The sequence below is a fragment of the Rhododendron vialii genome, chromosome 1a (genome assembly GCF_030253575.1).
Source record: "Rhododendron vialii isolate Sample 1 chromosome 1a, ASM3025357v1".
NCBI classification, from domain to species: Eukaryota; Viridiplantae; Streptophyta; class Magnoliopsida; order Ericales; family Ericaceae; genus Rhododendron; species Rhododendron vialii.
The window spans coordinates 47862108-47880256 of NC_080557.1; the positions used below are offsets into that span (position 1 = coordinate 47862108).

The window sequence follows — 18149 nt, forward strand, 5'->3', positions numbered from 1 at the left end:
GCTTTCCTGACATTGGGCAATTACAACCTTCGATAAAAGAGACTGACTTGTGACTGATAGATGAGTTCTCCCTTGAGACCCGTCTTATTTTCGTATTCAAAGTGGTGCATTCTGCAGAATTTGTTATGTTTAACTCAATGGAATAATTGTCTGAAATCCCATCTGACAAAAGAAAGAAAGAAAGCTGGCAAAGAAAGTAAAAGAAAAACAAACTGAAGATCAATATTTCCTTTTCGGATCCTTATAAACACGACATGAGAAAATAAACTGCTGTCAGAAAATTTTGAAGGACTTGATAAGCCATGGTCATATAGTCTGGGAACTTACAAAACACTCAGCAACTGAAAAAAGAAAGGGAGAAGCAAAGCAAAGCAAACAACCTAGTCAGAAACTTCACATTTTTTTTTTCTTTTAAATCTCCAACATACATAAGAAAATAAATTTCTGGGAGAATTTGAGACACTTGATTGGCCATGCCCAATGCCCACATATAGTCTGGCCTCTTATACAACCTATTCGCTTGAAACTAGTGCCAAAAAAGGGGAAAAAGGGGCTCTCAATTCCAATTTTAGTTATTAGATGATCCCAAGAGCTTAATTAGGATAACTATATCATAATATAACCTACTGCTAGAACCAGATAGCTCCAGCATCAATGAGCATTTGCTTAAGGGACCCATCAAGGTGAAGAGAAATGATGTCTTTTGACGAGCCAACATATCTTCCCCCGATGAAAACAACTGGGACAGAAGGGCTGCAGCCGAGCTTTTGCAACGCCTTCTCCATTTCTGTCCCACTTGGTTCTTCATCAAGCTCATGAATGGCTGGACTAGCACCAAGTTCATAAAACAGTTGCTTGATGCTATGGCACATGCAACATGAGCTCTTTGTGAAGATCACTGCTGCCTTCTTTGATGCCAAATCTCTAATCCTATCCATTTGGAAAAATGAACTTATGAAATTAATGCACAGAAGAGAGAGGTCTTTAGTGCTTTGTAAATTTGAGCTCAACGGCTTTTCTATGGTGAACTTTGAGGTTTCATCACCCCTTATTTATGGGTGCAACTGGAAAAGGCAGTGGGATTCGATTTTTTATCCAGAAAGGGAAATAAATCATATATTCAACTGTAAGAAATTTTGAAAATAAAGTTTTCAAGATATTTGTTTGGATAAGAAAAATGCTCCCCCCTGATGATTGTGCTTGACAGTGATTGTTTGTGCTTCAATCAAGTTGACACTATGTATCATCCATTTAAGCTAATCCACGTCTGCAGGAATGTCCATACACCAGAAGAGCCTAAGAGTTATAGGTAAGACGGAAGCATTCAGGGTTCATCAAAAAAACAATTTGGTAGGGGGTGGAGAGGGACTTATTCTTCAATGTTTGTGTTGAAAACAGTTTGTTTTAGAGGCAACTTTCGGAAAGGAAAGGACTAATATAATCGCAAGAGTGACATGTACAGACATGCATGTTCCGATAACAGGGAATCCTAATGAAAGGTTGAAACGTAAGCAAATATGCTGCCTGTCCAAATACTTTTGGACACAACATGATTGAAGAGCAGTCACAGCCGGGAAATGGATATAATGTCTCAGTGCATTATCCAAATTCATGCTCACCACTGTATAGATATTTTCGAGCTCAAAATAAATGTGTCCTCGTTCGATCATTTTCAGCTGGAAAATCGAGAGAATGAAAGAGAGGATAGATTCTTTCATCAACGGATGTCTCGGTGTTTTCCCCCTTTCCTCCTTTCGTAAGATTTAGTATTCTGTTACTATCATAGTAGTATCCTTGGGCTGAGGTGGAATTGCTCTCGGCCGCACATTTTTGCTATTGGCCGCCAAGAATTACTTCTGACCGCAAGAAATTGCTCCTGGCCGCATTTAATTATTCGCGGCCATGTGTAATTATACGCGGCCAAGAGTAATTCTTCGCGGCCATGAGTAATTCTACGAGGCCAAGTGTAATTCTATGCGGCCAAGAGTAATTCTTCACGGCAATGAGTAATTCTACGTGGTCAAGTGTAATTTTACGCGGCCAAAAGTAATTCTAAAATTGCTCTTGGATGCAAAGTTTTACTCGTGGCCGCGAAGAATTGCTCCTGGCCGCAAATAATTGCTCCTGTTGTTGAGATAATATGGAAGGTATTGGTTCTTATGCAGTTATATTTCTCTTTCATTTTGATCTGAGTTTGCTTTATAGTAACAGTACATAATTTGTAGGAATTTCTTCGTTGTTCTTTTGTAGGGATTTTTTTATTGTGGTAAAACTTATTTCCTGAGATATAGCATACTGGTCAAGTCTAATTTTCAACAAAAAAGCACCCAAAAAAGGTGGTTGGATCATTAATAGAACGTCTGAGTTGAAAGTTCTGATTTTAGATATGAAGGAATCCTTGTACTGTATTGATATCCAAGAATCCATCACCACCTCTTCAGATGCATGTCAACCAATATTCGTATCCATCCATGTTGAGCGGCCCATAGTTGTTGCAGGTTTTTTTTCTTTTCAATATTAGGTAACAGATCAGTTTGTGAATGACACCAACACGTTGATGTCCATTAGATGAACTAAAGAGATGCATATATCAGCTTGTCAATGTATACAATGATTTTCATGACAAGTTGGTTGTGTAGAAAGATTACTAATGGCGATTATCTCCTCTGTTTTGCATAAGATCATACGATAATCTCCTCTATTTGCACCAGTGTTAACTTTGATATGGGTGAATTCTTGGTGAACGCTTTCCTCAATTGTGTTCGGGTATTTGGCCTTCGAATGTATGAGATGAAATTGAAACTAGTGTTGGGTTTGGGGGGGCGACTGAAACTAATGTCTTTGATAACTTTGTTTTGGGACCTATTATACCACCCAATAGCAGGATTCCAATTGAAGTCGGGGCATAGACTTCCTCAAGGTCCATTGAAACTAGTCTTAGCCTACGTTATAGATTTCTTTTTCTGTTTCGAGTTCTAACTTCCACAACAGAATAAACTGACTTGAGGCTTTCCTAACATTGAGCAATTACAACCTTCGATAAAAGAGACTGACTTATGACTGGTTGATAAGTTCTCCCTTGAGACCCGTCTTATTTTCGTATTCAAAGTGGTGCATTCTGTAGAATTTGTTATGTTTAACTCAGTGGAATAATTGTCTGCAATCCCATCTGATGAAAGAAAGAAAGAAAGAAAGAAAGAAAGAAAGAAACAAAGCTGGCAAAGAAAAGAAAAGTAAAACAAACTGAAGATCAACATTTCATTTTCATAAATACCACATGAGAAAATAAACTGCCGCCAGAAAACTTTGAAGGACTTGATAAGCCATGTTCATAAATAAGGGATGATGAAACCTCAAAGTTCACCACATACAAGCATTTTAGCTCAAATTTACGAAGCACTAAAGATTTGGCATCAAATTTTCATAAGTTCTGTGCATTCATTTTCAGAAGTTCATTTTTCCAAATGGATAGGATTAGATATTTGGCATCAAAGAAGGCAGCAGTGATCTACACAAAGAGCTCATGTTGAATGTGCCATAACATCAAGCAACTGTTTTATGAACTTGGTGCTAGTCCAGCCATTCATGAGCTTGACCAAGAACCAAGTGGGAGAGAAATGGAGAAGGCATTGCAAAAGCTTGGCTGCAGCCCTTCTGTCCCAGTTGTTTTCATCGCAGGAGAAGATATGTTGGCTCATGGTTCATTAAAGAAACAATTTGGTGGGGGGTGGAGAGGGATTTAATCTTCAATGTTTGTGTTGAAAACAGTTTCTTTAGAGGCAACTTTCGGAAAGGAAAGGACTAATATAATCACAAGAGTGACATGTACAGACATGCATGTTCTGGTATCAGAACTTAAGCAAATATGCTGCTTGTCCAAATACTTTTGGTTACAACATGATTGAAGAGCGGTCACAACCGGGAAATGGATATAACGTCTCAGTGCATTATCAAAATTCATGCTCACCACTGTATAGATATTTTCGAGCTCAAAATAAATGTGTCCTCATTCGATCATTTTCAGGACACACTCATTTTAAGCTGGAAAATCGAGAGAATGAAAGAGAGGATAGACTCTGATTCATCAAGGAATTTCTTGGTGTTTTCCTCCTTCCCTCCTTTCTTAAGATTTAGTATTCTGTTACTATCATAGTTAGGATCCGGGCTGAGGTGGAATTGCTCTTGGCCGCACAAAATTACTCATTACCGCAAATAATTACACCTGGCCCTGTATAATTACTCATGGCCATGTGGAATTACACTTGGCTGCGAGTAATTCTACGCGGTCTACGCGGCCAAGTGTAATTCTACGCGGCCATGAGTAATTATACGCAGCCAAGTGTAATTATACGTGTCCATGAGTAATTATATGAGGCCAATTGTAATTATACGCGGCCAAGAGTAATTCTTTGTGTCTAGAGTGTAATTCTACGTGGCAAAGAATTGCTCCTGGCCGCCAATAATTACTCTTGGCTGCAAACTGTTGCTCCTGGACGCGAAAAATTGCTTCTGGCCGCAAATAATTGCTCCTGCTATTGAGATGATAGGGAAGGTATTGGTTCTTATGCCGTTATAATTCCCTTTCATTTTGATCTGAGTTTGCTTTATAGTAACAGTACATAATTTGTAGGAATTTCTTCATTGTTCCTTGTAGGGATTTCTTTAGTGTGGTAAAACTTATTTCCTGAGATATAGCATACTTGTCAAGTCTAATTCAACAAACAGGCACCCAAAAAAAGGTTGTTAGATCATTAATAGAATGTCTGAGTTAAAAGTTAAGATTTTAGATATGAAGGAATCCTTGTACTGTATTATTATCAAGAATCTATCACCACCATGTTGATGACACCAACATGTTGATGTCCATTGGATGAACTGAAGAGATGCATATATCAGCTTGTCAATGTATATAATGATTTTCACCAAAAGTTGGTTGGCTAGAAAGAGTACTAATAGTGATTATCTCCTCAGTTTTGCATAAGATTGTACGATAATCTCCTCTATTTGCACCAGTGTTAACTTTGATGTGGGTGAATACTTGGTGAACACTTTCCTCAATTGTGTTCAGGTTTTTTTGCCTTCGAATGTATGAGATGAAACTGAAACTAGTGTTAGGTTTGAGGGGACTACTGAAACTAATGTCTTTGATAACTTTGTTCCGGGACCAATTCTACCTCCCATTAGCAGGATTCCAATTAAAGTCGGGGCAAATACTTCCGTTATAGATTTCTTTTTCTTTCGAGTTCTAACTTCCATAATGGAATAAACTGACTTGAGGCTTTCCTGACATTGAGCAATTACAACCTTTGATACAAGGGACTGACTTGTGACTGGTCGATAAGTTCTCCCTTGTGACCCGTCTTATTTTCGTATTCAAAGTGGTGCATTCTGGAGAATTTGTTATGTTTAACTCAGTGGAATAATTGTCTGCAATCCCATCTGATGAAAGAAAGAAAGCTGGCAAAGAAAAGCAAAACAAACTGAAGATCAACATTTCATTTTCAGTTCCTCATAAATACGACATGAGAAAATGATCTTCTGTCAGAAAACTTTGAAGGACTTGATAAGCCATGGTCATATAGTCTGGGAGCTTATACAACATAGTCACTGGAACTCAGCAACAGAAAAAAGAAAGGGAGAAGCAAAGCAAAGCAAACAACCTAGTCAGAAACTTCACATTTTATTCTTTTAAATCTGCAACATACATAAGAAAAACTTCTGGGAGAATTTTGAGACACTTGATTGGCCGTGCCCATATATAGTCTGGCCTCTTACAAACTATTCACTTGAAACTAGTGCACAAAAAAGGGGAAAAAGAAAGGAAAAAAGGCCCTCAATACCAATTTTAGTTATGACATGGTACCAAGAGCTTGGTTAGTGTAACTATACTGCTAGAACCAGATAGGTCTGGCATCCATGTGCATTTGCATAAGGGACCTGTCAAAGTAAAGAGAAATGATATCTTTTGGTGAGCCAACATATCTTCCCCCGATGAAAACAGCAGGGACAGAATGCTGCAGCCGAGCTTTTGCAAGGCCTTCTCCATTTCTCTCCCACTTGGTTCTTTGTCAAGCTCATGAATCGCCGGACTAGCACCAAGTTCATAAAACAGTTGCTTGATGCTATGGCACATGCAACATTAGCTCTTTGTGAAGATCACTTTTGTCTTCTTTGATGCCAAATCTCTAATCCTATCCATTTGGAAGAATGACTTCATGAAAATTAATGCACAGAAGAGAGAACGTCTTTAGTGCTTCGTAAATTTGAGCTCAAATGCTTGTCTATGGTGGACTTTGAGGTTTCATCACCCCTTATTTATACGGGAAACTGGAAATGGCAGTGGGGTTGGATTGCTTATTCAGAAAAGGAAAGAAATCACATATTCAACTCTAGGAAATTCAAAAAGATATTTGTAATGATATTTGTTTGGATAAGAAAAATGCTCCCCCCTGATGATTGTGCTTGACAGTGATGGTTTGTGCTTCAATCAAGTGGACATTAGTATCATGCATATAAGCAGTAATCCACGTCTGCAGGAATGTCCGTACACCTGAACAGCCTCAGAATTATAGGTAAGATTGAAGCATTTTTGAGTCATGGACCCATGGTTCATTAAAAAAAAACAATTTGGTGGGGGGTGGAGAGGAATTTATTCTTCAATGTTTGTGTTGAAAACAGTTTCTTTAGAGGCAACTTTCGGAAATGAAACGACTTATATAATCACAAGAGTGACATGTACAGACGTGCATGTTCTGGTATCAGGGAATCCTAATTAAAGGTGAAAACTTAAGGAAATATGCTGCTTGTCAAAATACTTTTGGTTGCAGCACGATTGAAGAGCGGTCACAACCGGGAAATAGATATAACGTCTCGGTGCATTACCAAAATTCCGGTTCACCTATGTGTAGACATTTTTTTAGCTTAAAATAAATACGTGTCCTCCTTCGATCATTTTCAGGAAACGCTCATTCTCCGCCAAAAATCGAGAGACTGAAAGAGAGGATAGATTTTGATTCACCAAAGATGTCTTGAAGTTTTCCCCCCTTTCCTCCTTTCACAAGATTTAGTATTCTTTTACAATCGTAGTAGAATCCATGGGCTGATGTGGAATAAGTAAATGTCTATCCAATTCCTTTCCACTTTGTTGGATGGTCCCCTAGATGGATGGAGCAAAAGACTCTACTCTAGTAAAAGAATAAGAAAACTAGGAATGTTATGGCATCATGAAGAACAGATTTCAAGGGACTAAATTTCATTAATCCTATGCAATACCTGTAAATCATGTACCGGTCATATGATACGGAAGGTATTGGTTCTTAACTTTTTATGCTGTTATATTTCCCTTTCATTTGATTTGATTTGCTTTATCGTAACAGTATGTGAGTCGTAGGAATTTCTTCATTTTTCTTCTGGTGGTGCTAAAACTTATTTCCTGTGGTATAGCATATTTGTCAAGTCTAACTCAACAAAAAAGCTCCCCTAAAAAAAAGGTTGTTTGATCATGATGTCTGAGTTAAAAGTTCAGATTTTTGATATAAAGCAATCCTTGTACTATATCATCCAAGAATCTTTCACCACCTCATCAGATGCATGTGCGTCACCCTATATTCGTATCCATCAATGTCGAGATAGCAATAGTTGTCGCAGTTTCTTTCTTTTCAATATTAGGCAACAGTCTAAACAGATCAGTTTGGGAATGACATCAACATGTTGATGTCCATTAGATGAACAAAAGAGATGCATATATCAGTTTGTCCATGTATACAATGATCTTCATGACAAGTTGGTAGGCTAAAAAGAGTACTACTGGTGATAATCCCCTCTGTTTTGCATAAGATCATACGACAATCTCCTCAATTGGCACCATTGTTAACCTTGATGGGTGAATACTTGGTGAATGCTTTCCTCAATTGTGATCGGGTTTTTTGCCTTTGAATCCATGAAACAAACTTGAAACTAGTGTTAGGTTTGAGGGGGACACTGAAACCTCTAATTAGTGGGTTTGGTAACTTTGTTCGGCGACCAATTCTACCGCCCATTAGCAGGAGTCCAATTAAACTAGTGATGTGTGTTACTTAATGTGATATTTGTCTACAATCCCATCTGATCACAGAATTTAACGATGAAAAAATCTGAAATTAAAAAGAGATGAAGCTGTCAAAGAAAAACAGACACCAGAAATCTTTCCTTCTTTTTCGGTTTTGAGTTCTAACTTCAACAATTGAATAAAGTGACTTGAGGCTTTCTTGATATTGAGCAATTACAACCTATGATAACAAGGAATGACTTGCGACTGATCGATGAGTTCTCCCTTGAGACCTGTCTTATTTTCATATTCAAAGTGGTGCATTATGGATAACTATTTCTGCTTAACTCAGTGGAATAATTGTCTGCAATCCCATCTGATCAAAGAAAGAAAGAAAGCTGGCAAAGAAAAACAAAACAAACAGAAGATCAACGTTTCATTTTCCGGTTCCTTGCAAATACGACATGAGAAAATAAACTGCTGTCAGAAAACTTTGAAGTACTTGATAAGCCATGGTCATATATGTCGGACTGGCCCAACAATATAGTCTTCGAACTTATACAACCAGACAAAGAAAAGGAGAAGCAAGCCAAACCAAACACTCTAGTCAGAAACTTCGCAGTTCTTTTAATTAATTTATTTTTTTGGTTTCAAATCTCTAACATACATAAGAAAATAAAATTCTGGGAGAATTTTGAAACACTTGATTGGCCGTGCCCATATATAGTCTGGCCTTTTAGACAACCTATTCACTTGAAACTAGCGCAAAAAAGGGGAAAAAAAGAAGGAAAGAAGGGCCCTCAATACCAGTTTTTGTTATGACATGGTACCAAGAGCTTGGTTAGTTTAACTATATCATAATATAAGCTACTGCTAGAACCAGATAGCTCCAGCATCAATGAGCTTTTGCTTAAGGGACCCGTCAAGGTGAAGAGAAATGATATCTTTTGACGAGCCAACATATCTTCCCCCGATGAAAACAGCAGGGACAGAAGGGCTGCAGCCGAGCTTTTGCAAGGCCTTCTCCATTTCTCTCCCACTTGGTTCTTGGTCAAGCTCATGAATCGCCGGACTAGCACCAAGTTGATAAAACAGTGCCTTGATGCTATGGCACATGTCACATGAGCTCTTTGTGAAGATCACTGCTGCCTTCTTCGATGCCAAATCTTTAATCCTATCCATTCGGAAAAATGAACTTCTAGTAACAATTAATGCACAGAAGAGAGAAGGTCTTCAGTGCTTTGTACTTTGAGCTCAAATGCTTGTCTATGGTGGATTTTGAGGTTTCATCACCCCATATATTTATAGGCGCAACAGGAAAAGGCAGTGTGGGATTGGATTGTTCCAGAGAGGGAAAGAATTTAAATCACATATTCAACAGTAACAAATTTGAAAAGAAAGTTGTAAAGATATTTGTTTGGATAAGAAAAATGCTCCTCCCCTGATGATTGTGCTTGACAGTGATGGTTTGTGCTTCAATCAAGTTGGCACGTAGTATTATCCATATAAGCGTTAATCCACGTCTGAAGGAATGTCAGTATACCTACCTGAACAGCATCAGAAATCAGAATTATTGGTAAGATGGAAGCATTTTTGAGTCATGTTTCATTAGAAAAACAACTTGGTGGGGAATTATTCTTCAATGTTTGTGTTGAAAACAGTTTGTTTTAGAGGCAACTTTCGGAAAGGAAAGGACTAATATAATCACAAGAGTGACATGTACAGACAATGCCTGTTCTGATATCAGGGAATCCTATTTTGAAATGAAAGGTCAACTTAAAAGAAATATGCTGCTTGTCAAAATGCTTTTTGGTCACAACACGATTGAAGAGCGGTGGTCATTACGGGAAACGGATACAACATCTCGGCGCAGTTTCAAAATTCAGGTTCACCGACGTATAAATATTTTCCACTTTAAAAATAAATAAAACTTATTTCCTGAGATGTAACAGCATACTTGTCAAGTCTAATTCAACCAAAAAAAAAAAACACCCAGAAAGGGTTGTTGGATCATTGATAGAATGTCTTGAGTTAAAAGTTGAGGTTTTAGATATGAAGGAATCCCGGTGCTGTACTATTATTATCCAAGGATCTATCACCACCTCATGAGATCGATGCATGTCAACCAATATTCGTATCCATCCATCCATGTCCAGATAGCAATAGTACTTGTTGTATAGGTTTTGCTTAGCTAACAGATTTCATGTTCCTGCTGTGCCTTCAATCTTTACGTAGAATCACGTAGGTCGATCGGATGCCAACAACTCAGTTATTGGAGAACATTATTCTTTTTAAAAATGAAAGGCAAATATGAAGATTGAAAATGTACTTAATAAATTGCATTCGACCATGAGGTTCCGATTGTCTGATAGAATTGCATTTGGTAAGAGTGTAACGGTTCGGATCCAATTTTTGAACTCGGGATGAAACCCATAATGAGGGCACAACAATGCCCCCCCCTCCCAAACCAAGTCGGGAAGATTGAAACTAATGTTTTTATAACTCGGTACGCAGAAACCAATTTCATCTTCTACTAGCGGAAGTCCAATTAAAATTTCGACAAAACCAGTATGAACTACACCAAAATAATATGAATCGAAGACTTTTGGATGACTACTATTGGCCAATATAATATTCGGTAACCAATTTCATCGTCTACTGGCAAGCGAAAGTCTTAGCATACGTTGTACTTTTGTTTTCCTGTTACCACATAACTTTACTTACCACACAAATATTCCACCAAATAATTCAACCCAAGTGTTTGTCTCGAGGGGAAGACGGCCCAACTTTTCAAAAGCATCTCAGTCTGTTAGTAAATTATCTAATCCCCATAATCAAACTCTGTGGTGCTTAATAGCTTACAATTCCAACCACATGGGCCCGGGATGTTGCAAAAACAGCTCACTGTAGAGCGCCTTGTGAGGTGCATCCAGACAGTTCATCTAGGCAATCATTGGTCCGGATTGAAAATAAACTCTTCCAGTAAAGAGTTAACTTTTCCGTGGAAGAGTTCGTTTTTAATCCAGACCGCTGAAAACACTTTTGGACGGTCCAGATGCGCCCTGCAGCGCTCTACAAGAAGCTACTTTGGAGCATCTCAACAGTCAAGATTTGGCAAGCATAAAATAATTGCATCCTTTTATTTTTTTTGGTAAGTATTTTAATTTGCAACTTTCCAACATAGTAACCGACATATCCTTTTTTCGCAAATCCGACGATGATAAGAATAGAATATAAATGAAATAAGGACTGCCCACATGGTCCCTTAATTAATAAACTAATCTCATGATTAATTGTGTGCGTTAGAATAATATCCGATTTGTTCCCATGCCCATTGCTTTAATTAATTAATAGTGAAACTAATCGATCCCATGATTAATTATTGGACTGAAAATGGTAGTAGCTCCTAGCTAGTACGGATCATTACGTGGAAGAATTAAGTTTAACTTTTAGTACTAGTAATAATTCACTCGTTAATTTTCGTAGCAGATTAGTATTTGTATCCCTTTCCAAGTCATTTTGTTCAGCTTTCGGTTTAATTTCTACAACTGAAGTGGTTTCGAATCTTGATGATCATATGGGGGAGCTATCTAGGGAAAAAGGGGTTTGTTTTCTTTATCCGGCCAATTGGATAAACCCCAAAACACCTTTCTCACTCAGCAGATAGATGCTCCATTCCAAGATGGATCTATCTATAATGGAAGTCCTACGTACTACTGTCCATGTGGGGATGTGAAATTACTGTTTTACCCTCACGCGGGATCGGGATGTGGGTTATACGTAACTTATGCAATGTATTAAACACGGAGCCAGGTCCTCTTTATACCTATTTCCCGGTGTACTCGTAGTTCATGTCATTTTTCAGCTACCGAATCATGTCTCTAGCTCGATCGAGACTCTTGTGTTTAGATTCTCATATGACGCACTATTGAGACACTTTCAATTAGGGCCGGCTCATAAGTTTTGGAGGCCGGAAGCGAACCTCTTGAATAAGGTCTCCCTATATCTTCCATACAAAAGTTGGCCCGCACAAAGTTTCATAAAAAAAAAAAACCCATTACAAAAGAGGGGCCTCAAGGTATGCTGTATTCAAGTATTTTCCATCAACGGTCGTTAGTTCCCTTCCCTTATGAGTTGTGAGGCTTATTTTGTGGTTCCTCAATTTTAATTGGGCTTATTTTGTGTAAAGGAGGTTTAGTGCAAAAAAAGATTTGGGCCATACATACATACATATATATAGAAGTTCTAGAATTTTAGGGCCCTCATTTTTAGCATTTTTTGGGGGCCCAAAGCCCATGCTTCTCCCGCCTATGCTATCAGCCGGCTCTGCTTTCAATGAGAAGGTGGACTATATATGGATGTAAAATTAGCATACTACTCTCGTATCAACATACTTTCAATTGAACGATGTAATAAAATCTCAAGACAAATGAATCTCGATGGTGAAGCTGAAAATGAATTAGGACACATGAATCAACCAAAAAAAAAAACCTCAGGGACAAAGGATTGGATTTTGTGCAAGTGTTAGATTTCTTTTGTGCACCAACAACCATTTGTGTTGTGGGCTGCCTCAGGGTTAATGTTGTCATTTGAGAATCTTATCAATCAGCTGGGATCAATTCACTGTCAATCAAATTAGACACTAAAACGGTGATTTAGGATGTCTTTTTGAACATTCATTGCCGTTCATTCTTCTATCCTGTTCTAATTAAGCAGCATTATTGCACCCTATATGTCGATCTCTACATAAGTCCCAACACCACATCTCAAGTTCCTCACACGAAATAATTAGAGCCTCGATCAACTCTCTCTATTCACTAGCTTCACATCCAAAATTGACATACCCTACGTTTGTGATTTTGTGACTATAGATTTTCCTATTCTTCGGCTGTCGCAATGGACACGGTGACGAGTTTGGGGGCCGAAAAGCCGGTGGTGATATTCAGCAAAAGCAACTGTTGCATTAGCCACAGCATCAAGACACTGATGTGCAGTTTTGGTGCGAACCCAACGGTTTACGAGCTCGACGAGCTCCCAAACGGGCAGCAGCTGGAGAGGGAGCTGGTGGCAATGGGGCGTCGGCCAAGTGTACCGGCTGTGTTCATAGGGAAGGAGTTGGTGGGTGGTTCTAATGAGGTCATGAGCCTCCATCTCAAGGGCAAGCTGGTCCAATCGCTCAGAAAGGCTAAAGCTATATGGGTTTAGGGAGAAAACGAGAAAAAAAAAGCAACCAAATGAAATCTCTTTCCTTCTTTTTTTTCGCGCGTTTTTGCTGTGCCAAGTTTGATAAGATCAGTTTGTGTTTGCATTTGAACGTGTGTTTTCCTTTTGATTGTACCAAATGAAATCTCTCTCCTTTCTTCCTTACATAATCTCTCAATATGTCATGTATCCTGATGCTTAATTACACTTGGGAAACAATAATGCTACAAAATACTGCACCCACAATGCACAGTGCATACAGATTTAATTACTCGAGAGAGTGTTGTTAGCACAATATTTGGACAAACATAATCTCGATGTGGATGGTCTGCCTTTGACGGAACGGGGAGAGGAATCGTTGAGGTACATGTAAACTAATCCGAACACTCTTGACCGTCAAACCGCAAAAAAAAAAAAAAAGAAGCATTCTGGACAAATACTTTAGAAAAAGATTTGGCATGTAATAATAACGTTGTGTGTGTGTGCCATCACCATGCCCTCATAGCCTTGTATCACATGGCTGCTGTAGAGGTATAGAGAGAAACGAATCCTCAATTTCAACTTTTGGGAGCACGTATTATTTTGACATTCAAATCTGAATAATTTCATCCTAATCTTAAAAACTATTTGGAAATTACTCCCTCTGTCTTAAATAAGTGCCCGGCCCGCAAACCGAGACCTTTTAAAAGATGCATTTTTTTGGTTGAAGAATTCAAACTTTTTTCACAACTTAAAAGAATTCTTTTTAAAGGCCTGAGTTTTCGGGCTAGACACCTATTTAGGGATGAAGGAAATATAAAACTATTCAAAAAACTAGAATTATTGGAATTGCTTTGGCAAAATTCGGAGAATCGATCAAAAGTTGAAATTCAATTATTTTAATGGGACTTGAAGGCCTTATCCAACCAATTCCGAGTTTCTAGAAGGGATAAGTTACAGGCTAGTCCACGTAATTGGCCCATATTTTTAAGAACTCCAACCCAATCTGAAAATGTCCGTAACGAGTATTAATTATCAAAATATGTTATTGACCGTCATTTTCCTATAAACACCAACACCTAATTGGTTCACATGCGACAGCGTCATGGGTTATGATTCAATGGCCCGACACTGCACAAGGCCGCTTCACATAGACGAAGGCCCACTGCTAAAGACCCATTAAAAAACAGTGTCGTAGGATTTCTTCTTGCCGAGGCCAGTTAGTTATTTGTCCCAACAAAAAAAGAATATTTCCTAAAAAAATTTGTCTCATTTTGATGTTTCGTGAGGAGGCCAGTACCACTGGAATGAGCCAAAATCCACCGGAAGAGGCCGGAAAATTGACCGGAACGAAATTAATCAGAGGTTGATGGTACCCTTTTTTTCCTCCAAAAAACAAGGCGGGTACCATAATAATTCCTGCAGCAGAAATTTACATAGTACTAATAGAAGTCCCGGAATACACTGCAATTTAGTATGAAGGAAGTCAATCAAAATCCCATGATCTTCTCCATATCTTCTCCATGATTTCAGTAATTCCCATGGTTTAGTCACTCAAATCAGTCGATCCCGCCATTGGTTTCCTAATTAGCGTAATTAGTCAACCTCGCTAGAGTGATATCAGCTTCTAAAAATGGTACAAAAGTCCTATAGTCTCCTAGACTTAATTATTTGGGTTCAGTTCCTTTCAGATTCAAGTTTTGAACGAACTCGACGGAACAATTCAAATCTAGACCATATATTGAGACAATTAATGCATGGTTCGAATTTTCAAATCTCCAGTTGCTCATGCATTATGCTTTTCGTTCAAATTAAGGACCGGAGATGATCCAATTCCTAATTAATTATCTCTATTAATTTGAGTTAAATTCAAATCTCCAGTTGCTCATGCAATATGTTTTTTGTTCTCCAATAGTTTCATGATTCTCATGAATGGTAATAATATAACATGCTCACAGTTCTCTCGTACGTACAAAATAATGTGGTACAAGTGTCACGCCAATGTCTTATAAATTTTTTTTTTCAATATATCATTTTTTCGTCCCGTGAAATATGCAAATAGAAATGCAGACGATGGTGTATCATTCAATTAAAAGAGACGACAATAACTTTTAAGTAAGATATTATTTAGAAGGCAGAAAAAAGAAAAAGAAAAATACATATCTCAGAAAACACACTTACTCTCATCAAATTACCTCTCCCATAACAAAAAGGCTCATATGGCCATATTCTCTTTAATCACTGCTAAAAGCAAAAACAGCGACTATATATAGTAGTTGCAATAATAATAATAATAATAATATATGGGAATTATTCATTATTGATTGAAGCTTGGAATAAATTTATCCCCTCCTTTCATTATTCCAGATATGAATAGCCCTGGCCCTCAGGAGTTTCCTCACCAGCTCCCCCCTGACATGGAGGCTCGTGACCTCATTAGGCCCACCGACCAGCTCACCGCCTACGAACACCATCGGTACACTTGGCCCACGGCCCAATGCCACCAGCTCCCTCTCCAGTTGCTTCCCATTTTGAAGCTGGTCAAGCTCGTAAATCGTAGGATTCGCACCGAAACCATAGAAAAGTATCTTCATGCTGTCGCTCATGCAACAATCGCTCTTGCTGAATATCACCAGGGGACCTTGGGCCCCCAAATTCATCACCGTGTTCGTGTTCCTGGCCATAGATTGATGTATATACGAGTGAGGGATTGAAAGAGAAGGGAGAATGTGAAGTGTTGTTTTCTTTTGAAGAGGAGGATGTATGAGATTTTGTTGTGAGGAAATGGAGGGGGTGATGGAGGCTATATATAGGGTTTACTGATCGAGGTGGTGGGGGTGGGTTGCGAGTAGAGATGCTTAAGTACTACATTGCAGATAGAAAAGCAAATTGAGAAAAAATATTCCAAAAGATCGTAGTACAATTTAGCCTTGTTTTATCATCATTGTTTGAGAGAGACCTCCTCATCTCTCTCTCTCTCTCTCTCTCTCTCTCTAGATTTATACTAATAGCAAGTTGGAGATATATTGGAGGATCCTAATTAATATGCAAAATGTGAACCATGGGGAGGTACAATTTTATATTCCCGAATTGACAGCATTGACCCTGACGCATCCTTTACCACGCACGTAGGGGCACATCATGTATTGCGCTATACTTGTTTTGATGTCTTTTAGCCCGTAAGATTTCAATTGAATTTTGGAGAAATTTGTCTGAGTGCAGAATAAAATGGTGGTGGATAGAGGACGGTTTTGGGAAGAAACTCTATTGCTAACATTTGTCGTAACTACACATTCACGTGAGACCCAGACGTTTGATATTTTAGATCAATCTCACGAGAGTGTTTTGTATTTATAAATTTTTGGAGAGTGTTGGAGGCCTACATGACGGTTCTCCAAGAGCACCTATAAATTTTTGTTTTTCAAAGCCAACAACTGGGAGGGAAGTTGTTCTAATTTGGGCCGAGCAAAAAAAAAAAAGTTGTTCTAATTTGGCGTATTTATGTTTCTACTCGTGCTGTTTTCTATGTTCTTTTTTACGCACTAAAGTAAAAGATGCGTTATAATTCTGAGCTACAAAACAGCTCTGGGACATTTTGTGAGACCCATAGTTTTCATGACTCAAACACCAGATTGTTTCCCAAAACCACGCTCATCTCTCAACATGATTTTCAATAAATTTTCTCTTCGCATGCTTCACCCATCCCATAAAGTTTGTCCGATCCACATAACGAGAACTTAAAAATCACACCTTCTTTCCAAGAAAAAATTCGAACTTTTCTCAAAAATTAGAAGAACTCATTAACATCTAGTAAATTTCTGGGAAAAAATTTGAATTTTTCTTGAAAAGAATGTGTTATTTTAAAGTCCTCATTATACAGACCGGACAAATTTTATGAGACACACGAAGTATTATTCTCTCTCTCCACTTGTTATCTCTCTCAAAACTTTTACCAAATACCCTCGAGGTGTTTCTGTGCATGAATATATCTGTATACATACAAAGAGAGTTGAAGCTACGTAGAGCCATGTTGGAGTTGGAGCATCTGATGAGGTGGAAAAAGTTTTTTGGGTTTATCCCAATTGGTCCCTCTCACAATGCAAAGATTCGCCTCCAATTTCCAATCCATGAAAATGTGCGTAATATATAGTAGCTGATGATGCGCAAAAAAAAAAAAAAAAATAGTAGCTGATGATCAGCCTTTAAGAACACGGCAAATCGAAAACCAAAAGATGTACAAAATCCTTCCGCGTAGCATAATGAATCGTATTAAAGCGCAAAACACTGCCAACTACACACTTAGGGTCGCCTCATTGGTTTGGGCGGATTCTGTTGGAACATTTTCAAAATATTTAATGAATATTAAATGTAAATATTGGTGAACGGTTTTAATCCAAGAGGCATGACTATTCAGGTTAAATGAATAGACATGAATATTGGATTTGAGCACAAAAGGTGTGTCTATTCAGGTTAAATGAATAGACATTACCAGACCAAAAGGTGACCATTGGGGTGGAATGAATAGACATGACTATTATAAATAGACATGACTATTGCATTTAATAAAAGAGGTGTAATCATTGGCCAACGGTCACGATCTATGCCTATAAAAGGCAAATGGTTCTACCAATTGAAAAGATGAAGAGAATCAGAACAATTCTGATTGTTCTTTCTCTCTAGAATTATCTCCTACGATTATACTTAAGAGGCTCGCAAAATCCAATGGTATTCGGGTCTCTCTTCGTTTGTGCATAACGCAGTTAGACAACAGTTGGAGACTGGGCTTCATTTTATCTTCGAGGCGGCTTCGCTGTAACCCGGTGCACACCTAATTCTCTCGAATTGGTGGGGGCGAATATCGTCTTAAGGACAGCGACATAGTAACGTGACTTGAAGCATCTTTGTTTATCTATTTTCATCGGCTACGACGAATTTTGAATAC

At 38.3% G+C, this 18149-nt stretch overlaps 4 protein-coding genes and 1 pseudogene across 4 annotated transcripts; 1 reads left to right on the forward strand and 4 right to left on the reverse strand.

The window, feature by feature from the left end:
• Positions 1-381: 381 nt before the first annotated feature.
• On the reverse strand, positions 382-1814 carry LOC131322929 (glutaredoxin-C11-like). The gene has a single exon (XM_058354527.1). It carries the CDS (start codon positions 936-938, stop codon positions 630-632), a length of 309 nt encoding a protein of 102 aa, XP_058210510.1. The 5' UTR covers positions 939-1814; the 3' UTR covers positions 382-629.
• Positions 1815-4958: 3144 nt separating this feature from the next.
• Positions 4959-6891, reverse strand: LOC131322939 (glutaredoxin-C11-like; annotated as a pseudogene).
• A 1739-nt stretch (positions 6892-8630) lies between these two features.
• LOC131322942 (glutaredoxin-C11-like) lies at positions 8631-9351 on the reverse strand. The gene has a single exon (XM_058354544.1). It carries the CDS (start codon positions 9206-9208, stop codon positions 8900-8902), a length of 309 nt encoding a protein of 102 aa, XP_058210527.1. The 5' UTR covers positions 9209-9351; the 3' UTR covers positions 8631-8899.
• Positions 9352-12838: 3487 nt separating this feature from the next.
• On the forward strand, positions 12839-13265 carry LOC131322949 (monothiol glutaredoxin-S2-like). Its single transcript, XM_058354556.1, has one exon. The coding sequence runs from the start codon at positions 12923-12925 to the stop codon at positions 13229-13231; it is 309 nt and encodes a 102-aa protein (XP_058210539.1). The 5' UTR covers positions 12839-12922; the 3' UTR covers positions 13232-13265.
• Positions 13266-15312: 2047 nt separating this feature from the next.
• On the reverse strand, positions 15313-16051 carry LOC131322959 (monothiol glutaredoxin-S1-like). Its single transcript, XM_058354570.1, has one exon. It carries the CDS (start codon positions 15889-15891, stop codon positions 15550-15552), a length of 342 nt encoding a protein of 113 aa, XP_058210553.1. The 5' UTR covers positions 15892-16051; the 3' UTR covers positions 15313-15549.
• Positions 16052-18149: the final 2098 nt, after the last annotated feature.

Coding starts and splice junctions, on each gene's coding strand:
- LOC131322959 (XM_058354570.1), bottom strand. CDS start 15,891: ATGGCCAGGAACACGAACACGGTGATGAATTTGGGGGCCCAAGGTCCC.
- LOC131322942 (XM_058354544.1), bottom strand. CDS start 9,208: ATGGATAGGATTAAAGATTTGGCATCGAAGAAGGCAGCAGTGATCTTC.
- LOC131322929 (XM_058354527.1), bottom strand. CDS start 938: ATGGATAGGATTAGAGATTTGGCATCAAAGAAGGCAGCAGTGATCTTC.
- LOC131322949 (XM_058354556.1), top strand. CDS start 12,923: ATGGACACGGTGACGAGTTTGGGGGCCGAAAAGCCGGTGGTGATATTC.